General features: G+C 34.0%; 1 protein-coding gene across 3 annotated transcripts; it reads left to right on the plus strand.

Annotated features, from left to right (window-relative positions):
* Positions 1-206: 206 nt before the first annotated feature.
* LOC124834589 (uncharacterized) lies at positions 207-4,013 on the plus strand. Of its 3 annotated transcripts, none has more exons than XM_088099164.1 (4): positions 207-353; positions 2,535-2,707; positions 2,803-3,726; positions 3,807-4,013. In XM_088099164.1, the coding sequence occupies exons 2-4, from the start codon at positions 2,547-2,549 to the stop codon at positions 3,907-3,909; spliced, it is 1,188 nt and encodes a 395-aa protein (XP_087955290.1). In that variant the 5' UTR covers positions 207-353; positions 2,535-2,546; the 3' UTR covers positions 3,910-4,013. The 3 variants fall into 3 exon arrangements, with proteins under 3 accessions (XP_087955290.1, XP_087955292.1, XP_087955291.1); XM_088099166.1 differs by having other exon boundaries at positions 213-353; positions 2,562-2,707; XM_088099165.1 differs by having other exon boundaries at positions 219-320.
* The last annotated feature ends 5,938 nt before the right edge of the window (positions 4,014-9,951 follow it).

Genomic DNA, 9,951 nt, shown 5'->3' on the forward strand with positions numbered 1-9,951 from the left:
CCCACTAACTCTGTTTCCTTCTATTTAACGGAAGGGACTCATTAGAGTCAAATAATTACAAGTAAGGATCCATTGAACTCACATTTCTATAAAGGGACTAACTTGAGATTTCCGAACCAAAGTGGGGACAAAATTGGGTATTAAACCTAATTTTAAATTTCCAAAATTATATATGATTTTGAAAGCAAAATATCTCCAGAGGAAAAGTGGCGCGTTTATAAAATCACACTTTCGTTTAGGTGAGAAGGGTTTTCTTCTTCTCCGTTCGAATTCGCTGCCGAGAAAGAACCAATCGCGTTTCATAGTTGCCATTAACACAAGTTCGTCAACCTAATCTCATTTCTTCATCTCAGGTTCTTATTTTTTTCATCTCTTTTTCCTCCAACACGCGTACGTGTACGCATCCTTTTAGTTCAATTTGAGATATTTGAAGGAATGCTGAAATTTATCGCATGTTTCTGTGCTTGATTATGGCTATGCTGTGCTGCCAAGCAATTTTAAAATGTTACTAATAAACGTGCACGGATTAGAGTAATTGAAGGAATACACTGCAATAGTTCTAATTCTGTTGGATTTAGAGGTCCAGTGTTTCAAATTTTAGTGCCGAAAAAAATAAAAGAGGAATTTGTTGATGATGTGACCAAATGAGATTGGTGGGATGGTTATGCTATAACTTTAATCTTATCTAATTCATTTTTCTCATTTGAGTTTCTGGTGATTTTCTTCTGATAATCTTCAATGGTTAAAGCCAAGATAAACCATTGAGATTTAAATCTGTTTGACTAAGTTTGTTTTTCGTCTCTCATATTTGAAATTGATTTATTTCAGCGTCTGTAATTTTAACATTGTTCATTTAGGCCATTTGCCCTGATTACTGTTGAGGATTTTACTTATATGGCAGCCAATTAAAGTTAGTTTATATACGATAACCTTGTCTGATTTTTTATTCTCATCATTGAGCATTGTACTATATACTAGTTTTCTTCAGTGTATTCATTTTGACATTGTTTGGGTAGGAGGCGGTGTCTGGAAAGAGACTCTAAAACTTTTTTCAAACTACTGGAGTGAAACAAAGCAACTTTAAAACTGAAGAACCAAAACTAATATTAACTCAAATTAAAAAACTAAAGACTTATTTATGTCAATATTTTGATTTTAAGTTCATATTAACAAAATTTTTTGATGTTTCCATCACCATACCACACGAAGTTTTTAATCCAACACCTCTTTGTGGAGGCCCCTAAACCACCCATATACATATAAGCTATATAAGAGATAGTACCAAAAATCATGAATTGCACGAGCTGGACTAAAATAAGTATTTATATATTGATTATCAATAACTCTACATTACATACACACTCACACATATTTCCTCAAATTTTATTCAATTGTTCATTTACTCATTCAAATAGAAATTTTTTTTTCGTAAAATATTTGTTTATCCCTCAAGACTGATAGCATTACATGTGATGATGATATTCATGTGGTAATTTATTGTGTAACTGAAAGAATAACCCTGTAATAGTTCTAATTCTTTTGGATTTAGAAGTCGAGTGTTTCAAATTTTAGTGCCGAAAAAATAAAAGAGGAATCTGTTGATGATGTGGACAAATGAGACTGATTTTTTGTTGTTGCGGGGAGAGTTTGAGTGATGGTTTTGCTACCCCTTTAATAGTATTAAATGATTTTTTGTCGATTGAGTTTCTGCTGATTTTCTTCCTATAAACTTCAATTTTTACAGCCAATATAAACTATTAAGATTTGAATATGTTGAGAGAGTTTTTTTTTTTTTTTTTTTTTTTTTTTTTTTTTTGTATTTAAAATTGATATATTTTAGTCCCTGTAATTTGAAAAATTCTTATTTAGTCCCTTTGCCCAATTGCGGCTAAGGATTTCACGTATATAATTTGTATACCTTCTTTGATTTTGAATTCTTATCATTGAACATCCTACTATATATTTGTTTTCTTTTCAAATATATTCATTTTGACATTGTTTATCTAGAAATGGTGTTTGAAAAGAGAGACTCAAACTTTTTTTTAAACTACAGGACTCAAATGCAAAGTCTAAAAACATGTTTAAGTCATTATTTTGATTTTAATATCAATGGTAATATTTATATACACTTTGAAAACAGAAATTCATAGATTGCTATGCATTATAACTATGCAGTGTTTCTGTAAAGTTGTTAGAAGCATCTAGAAATGAAGGAACCAAGCCTCTATACTCTCAAGGGAATTGGTAACCTTTGCAAATTAATATTTCCGCAAAAGCAGACCAAGGGTGATTTGTATTTAAGTAAACTATAATTCTTTTAATTTTTAATAATAATTTTTTGTTTAAAAATATCTCTGTATGACATGTTTTGTTTTGTATGATTCATGCTCATTGTTTTCTTGCTGAATAGCACAACCCATACTATACTATGCTATAGATGAAAACTTGTGCCTTTCTTTCCTTAACTTATGCCATTATAGTGTAGTATGTGAAGAAATCTTCATGTTTTTCCTTAACCAATATTTTATACTTAGTGAGAGGGAGTAATGGAATCGCCACAGCCAGGTTCAAGAGGAGCAGAAGCTCTTAAACATGTAGCTCCTGGTTCATCTATTTCTGTTAAATATCACCCACTTTTTGGACCTCATGATGACCTCCTCCTTCTAGAGCTTGATGAGAAACTTCTCCCAGATGTTCTGCATGAAAGGTATTCATTGACCGAAAATCAGTTGCTTGTACCTCTTTCCCTGCCCTCCCAAGTTGTACTTGTTTAGCTTTAATATGATTTTTGTTCTATTTCAGGGTGGTCTTGAGAGGACAGCCTGATGAAGATGCAGTTCTTTGTACTCAATCCAAAACATATGCTATGAAGTTTGTTGGAACTTCCAATTCGGTTCTGCTTGTACCACCAGCGAATCATTCAGAATTTTGTGAAAATCCACAAAAGAATGATAGTAATAAGGAAGAAGAGAAAGTTGTTGCACCTGTAATCAAAGTTGTATCTGGTAATATGGAGCTTGTCGAGGCAGCCCCCAGACTTGATAAACTTAAGTCTTTACTATTAGAAAAGACTTACAATTTTGAGGACTATGATGTGGGAAATTTAGAAGACAACCAGGAATCTACAATAGGATTATATAGCTGGAATGATCTTGTCCACAATATCCAAGCTAGTGATGAGGAGTTAAGGTCTGGACTGCAGGCTCTTTCCGCAGTGGAGATTAATGGATATTGGAGATTAGTAGATGGGAGTTACATGGACATGATTCTTGGAATGCTTTTGAAAAATTCGGTGTTAAATGATTGGTCACTTAATGCTTTAAACGAAGATGAAGTTGTGAGTACACTGGTATCAGATGGATTTCCTGGGGTGCTAGCAAGGCATTGTTTCCATACATATGGCACCAAAGTAAATGAAGGCATGCCTGGCTGTGCCTGGAAATTGGACGAGAAGCGAGTATGTATCCATTTTGCAAGAGAAATCCTGAAAGGGGGTAAAAGGAAGTTAGAGAGTTTCATGGATGAATGGAGGCAGAAGGTTCCAGATGGAATGCAGCCCAGTATTGATCTTGTGGAAGGAGAGGTATTAATAGAGAGAGTTGGAGTTGAGACATGGATTCGTGCCTTCAGCGTCGCATCTTTACCTTCGACTCCAGCTGAGCGTTTCACCATTCTTTTCAGAGAGAGGACAAAATGGGAATGGAAAGATCTGCAGCCGTATGTCAGGTGAACATGCCATAATTCTTTTTACCTTAAAATGTGTCATATCTTTTGGCTTTGAGTTAACCTATTTTGAGATGTTTCAGAGATCTGAAGATACCAGGTCTTTCTTCAGAAGGTTTGCTACTCAAATACACTCGAAGGACGCAACCATCGCCTGATGCGGAACCAGTTTTCAGCGCAAGATAGTATGTACTTAAGTACTTTCAACAGTCATTATTTCTTTCCCCTGCTCCTCACTTTAGATTGACCTTGTCTAGTAATTTTATATAGAAGTTTAGAATTATTTTCTATTTCTACTATTTTCATTTGTGTATACATACACACACGTGTGTGTATATATATATATATATATATATATATATATATATATATATATATATATGTATGTATGTATGTAGCTCGTGCGTGTGAAATCGAGATTGTTACAATAATTTACTATTTAAAACATGCTTAGTAGAAATATCATGTGGTGATAAGCTTTGTGTCTGCCCGTCTGAGAAAATAACTGCCTATTGTTACCAAAAATAAATGCCACATCTAAAATCATAATTGTCCCATAGATATAGTATAACTGTCTTTTATTTTATTTTTTGGACACAAACTTTCAATGGCCTATCCCCGGACTTACGGAAATTAAGTTAATGTGGGATCTTGTCATTGTTGCAAAGTATCATATCATGGAAAAATAACTGTCTTGTTCATGTATTCAAAAATTAGATTATATTTGAGAAGTTATATATTGGTTTAATACATCATTTGGTCCCTACTTTTGAGAGTTTTGTTCAAAATGGTCCCACCTTTTGAAAAAGTTCAGTAAGGTCCCATATTTTGGTTTAAAATGTTCAATTCGGTCCTTTTCGTGGACGGCGTTAGAAACTTAACGGTGGTGGTGCCACTGTGGCGAAATTTGAGTGAGCTGTTATGTTTTGATGGTTACGTGGCACTGTAAATTGGGGAAATATCCTAAATTGGGGACCTTAAGTGGAAATTAGAATCAGAAGCCCTAAATTGGGGAAAAATCCCCAATCTTCTCGTGCTTCTTCTTCATCTCTACTCCCTGCAACCTCATCCAGACTAGACACACCTTCTTCACATTCCGAATCAGCACTGCAGCAACTGCGGTGAACACTCTTCTTCTACTTCTTTTTCTCCTTCGCTAGACGATTGATTTCAGTTTTTGCTTGGTTCAGCAGCCACTCCACGGTATTGCTAGCTTTGTCAAAGCCCAACATATCTTGCAAACCAAAAAACCTCCTTGCAACATTAAGGGAAAGTCTCATTCTCCTATCCCTCAATCCCCTGCGGTGCTGTTGGAGGGAAATATGAGAAAGACTAACCGGTTGAGGGTCGGGGTTTTGATATTGGGGATTTTTCCCCAATTTAGGGTTTCTGATTCTAATTTAGGGTTTAGGGTTATTAAAACTTTAGGGTTTTCCCCAATTTAGGATATTTCCCCAATTTACAGTGCCACGTAATCATCAAAACATAACAGCTCACTCAAATTTCGCCACAGTAGCACCACCACTGTTAAGTTTCTAACGCCGTCCACGAAAAGGACCGAATTGAACATTTTAAACCAAAATATGGGACTTTACTGAACTTTTTCAAAAGGTGGGACCATTTTGAACAAAACCCCCAAAAGTAGGGACCAAATGATGTATTAAACCTTATATATTTAATCAAACAGTACGATAGACAAGCACATAATTTCCGTGAATAGTTTAGGTTCAAGTCTTTGTTTAAGATAAATGTTTAATCTGTGAATGCAGATAATTATTTCTGACCATATTCCATTTTTGTTGTCTAGTCTTTATTTTGATGTACATATCCTATTATAATAATTTGTCATAACTTGGGGTCTAATTTTCTTTTATCTATTATCGGGGCAAGCATAAACAGCTTCCACATGTGCTGTAACTGTGAGTTGAAAAAACCTAACATGCTTTGGTAATCAAAAGCAGAATTGCAATTCGAAAGATTTACATTTTAACCATTTGTCAGAACTCTTTGTGCTCGGTTCTGCATCTCAACATCTTGAATTTGTTCTAGATAGTGCCTCTTGAGGATTTTTCAAGATCCATAATACTATCATAGATTGAATTTGGTTTAAATGATAGTCATTTCTTCTTTTCTTCTATTACTTGTCTGTTTTTGCATGCTAAAATCTTTTGGACTGACAGAAATCTCTTATGTTTGATCTCATTGTGATCCTATACAAATTAAATATGATACTTTGAAGACTCTGCAGCTTTTTATGTTGTCGTATTTTATTGAATAGAGTTAGCTCTGTTAAGAAATAGGATAAGGTAAAATTATACCATACAGAAAAAAAAAAACGTTACGAAATTTAATCAATATTTTAAAGACAAAGAGTATATATATGAAAAAAGAAAGGTTAGAAACTAGTATAACGTGATAAATATCATAAAAGATACTAGTTAAACCAATGTAAGTGATTTTGCATTTATGTTTTTATTTCTTTTGTATTTTGTATTTTTATTACATTGAGTTGATCATATTATAATCATATTTTTTTATTGTGCTTTGTTATGGTAGGCTTACCCAATTTAGTTAAATATTATTCTTCATTTTTTTTGTTTATAGTATTTACTCTTATGGATGTATATGCCCTAGTAACATCCCAAAAATACAGTGTAAAACTATATAATAGAATGATCACATATAATAATATTACAGTTCAGTTATTACAAAAGATAAGACGTACGATTATGGTCGAATGACCTTACTAAAATAGTAGGGAGTTAAAACTGCACAAATGGCTACAAATATAGGACGAACGACTTATAATCTTTCCTATGCTGAACGGTCAAATCAAAAGATAAAGTAAACGCATGACCGAACGCTCCTACAAAAGAGTAGGCCAACAACTGACCGAGCGTCCTAAGGTTCGACCTTCACGTCCGTCTCTTCCAATGCTTCTTCCAGCAACTCTTCTCCTTCTGCTCCCACCCATAGGGTGATCATCGCAATGACAAGGACGAACGAACGGGAATACATGACAAGACAGGAAATAGGGTAAACTTATGTAATTTAATTCAAGTATCAACATATATTTCACACAATCAACTAAACAAGATAAATCATTAACTCTTTCATGCAAAGCCAAATACTAGACTCTAACTGTCCGGACTGTATGAATTTTGTGTAGCTACGACGTTCGTGCACCAGGGTGATGTAGTAATTGAGATACCCTCAACAGTTGCCACCCGAGGTTAGTCCTATCTGTCCAAATTAACCATAAGGACTAGGACCTCCTGTCATTTCCACACATGACTTACTCTTCTCTACGTGAGAAACGAGTAATCACGGAATATCAGGATGAACCGCCAGCTTAGCTTTATCCACATTCATACTTTACCAATTTTCAATATCCATTCGTGAGATATTCCTCCCCGGAATACTCTTTCATAATCAAAGTCATTTCATCCATATCATATTCCATCATCTTTCATCATTAAAGCTTCAACTAAACCAATTTGAATAAAGATCCCGTAGGATACCAAATACCGAACGTTAGTTTTTAACCCAGAACTAGACTGAAAACTTGGAGTGAGACCGAGATGTTTCCAACTCAAAACTAATCAAATTGAGAGAGTTACTCACTTGTTGTGAAAGGGACCGAATACAATAATACTTCTCAAAGACCAATAGAATCGAACGTTATTTTCCAAGTGAGTTAATGAACTGACTCTTGAGATTTTAAACCGAACACCTTAAAGCCTAGGCCGAGTACTAAGACTCTAGGCCGAAACCAATTAAGACAGATACTATAGAACATCAAATAATAGTACTTGATGGAATCATATGAAGAAACCGAATAAATACTTAGCTTTTTAATGAGTTAAACATCAAGGAAACCGAATGTCAGTTGAAGACCGGGGCACTGTAGAGAGCGAACGCTATTGAGTTTGGACGAACGCTCTTATTATAAAGATAGATTATGGAAATGAGAACTAGCGCCTGGTGTAAGACCGAACACTTACTTAGTACAAGCGCTTGGTGTAAGATCTAGCACTACTTAATTTATAGAATAAAGGCTTGATAAATATAAGATATCATTTAACTAATGTTCAAGAACGAACGAAATATACAAATACATATAAATATACTGAAGTTTATAATCAAATACCAAGGAACGAATATCCTTGGTTGAATGCTTAAGTACAAATATTACAAAACGACACGAAGACGCTAGTCTTCAACTAGAATTCTTTCCAAATGAAAGAATCTAGTTCCAACCGAGTCCACAAGAAAACCGAATACTATATTGAACGAGCGCTGGTCTAATACCAAACACTTGTTAAGAACGAACACTACTGAGAACGAACGTTTGTATAATTGAATGGTCAATACTGACTCTCGACAACAGGGTCTAATACCAAACACTTATTAAGAACGAACGCTACTGAGAACGAACGCTTGTATAATTGAATGGTCAATACTGACTCTCGACAACATGGTCTAATACCAAACACTTATTAAGAACAAATGCTACTGAGAACGAATGGTTGTATAATTGAATGGTCAATACTGACTCTCGACAACAGGGTCTAATACCAAACACTTATCAAGAACGAACGCTACTGAGAACGAACACTTGTATAATTAAATGGTCAATACTGACTCTGGACAACATGGTCTAATACCAAACACTTATTAAGAATGAACGCTACTGAGAACGAACGCTTGTATAATTGAATGTTCAATACTGACTCTCGACAACATCCCTACCCATTTCATGGCTTTCATTAATCATCAATACTTTTAAACAACATACCATATTTCATCATCAACCAAATCATCAAACACAATATCATTCCAGTTTCTCATCTCTTAGATTCATATACTCATACAGCCAACAATGCAGTAACAACCATATTTCATATTCATTCAACAATCAACGAACATGCATCCATTCAAAGCAACAAAATAAATCAAATTATATAAGCTTTCCTTACCTCTTAACGTGACCGAACGCCCACAGATATGGTTACTGGTTCACCTCTACCAATCCTTCTACTCTCAACGCTTGACAACTTCCGAAACTAAATCAAGTAAAAATCAAAACACTATCAGAATCACTCTTTTGAGAAGAGTGATCAACACATGAAACCAGAACTTGGGTTGCATGTCCAGGAAACCACACGGCTGAGGGAGAGATGAACTTACCAGCTCGAAATCGAAAACTGATCGGTTCAAACGAACGCCCTCGACGCCGGGAATGCTCAGGTGTGGTCTGTTTGATGATCGGAGGAAGAAAAGAGTAAGATTTCGTAGAGAGAAGATGAAGAAATCTTAGAGAGAAGGAGGAGAAGAATGGAGTTTCAGAAGGTTAAAGAAGATGGTTGCATGCAGAGAGTGGCGTGAATTTTTGAAAACTTAGAGTTTTACTCCTACCGTCAAAACCGAACGGCCACTCCACTGCTCACACTTGTCTTCTACTTTCTGTTTTCCAGCTCTCCTTCCTCGATACTTGTCTTCCACTCAGCTGCAGTTTTGGGTAGATTTTTAATGGGTCTGACACTCTACTTGGAATCACACTTTAATATATAAAGAATGATTTTTTTTCTTATTTTATATATATATATATATATATATATATATATATTAATTTTAATTTAAAATATTTTGCAATATATTTTTTGTACATTTTTTTGTTTTATTTTTGTAACACTTCATATGCACGTTTCAAGGATTTGGATTCCCTTCCTGATTTTCTCATGGCACCATTTGTAAAAGATAGTGTGATCAAATTTCCCTCCATCTCTGGTAGTTTTACTCCCAAATAGAAAGCGAATTCAAAATACAAGTTATATCCTTAATTTCTTATAATTACTGTAATTAGTATAATTCTATGATAAAATTTCAAAAACTACAAATACTAATTTAAAAATGTTTAAATGAAAAAAAAAATTGAATATGGTGATACCATGTGACATTTGCCCATATAATTTTATAATATAAAATATATAATTGAATTAATAATTCACAATGATGATACTACGGTATTCAAGCTAAGTTCACATTGTTTAATCATTACTAATATACTAATTATCATTACAATAAATGTTTATGATAAATTGACTCACGTTAATTATGATTATAATTAACATCTCATAAAATTTAATAAATTAAATAAACATGTTATATATAAAATATTTAATGTTAAAAAATTTCGTTGGATTAGTTTAATCAAAAGATACATTT

Source organism: Vigna umbellata, chromosome 9 (assembly GCF_029865625.1).
Source record: "Vigna umbellata cultivar VRB3 chromosome 9, Vumbellata_1.0, whole genome shotgun sequence".
In the NCBI taxonomy this organism is placed as follows: domain Eukaryota; kingdom Viridiplantae; phylum Streptophyta; class Magnoliopsida; order Fabales; family Fabaceae; genus Vigna; species Vigna umbellata.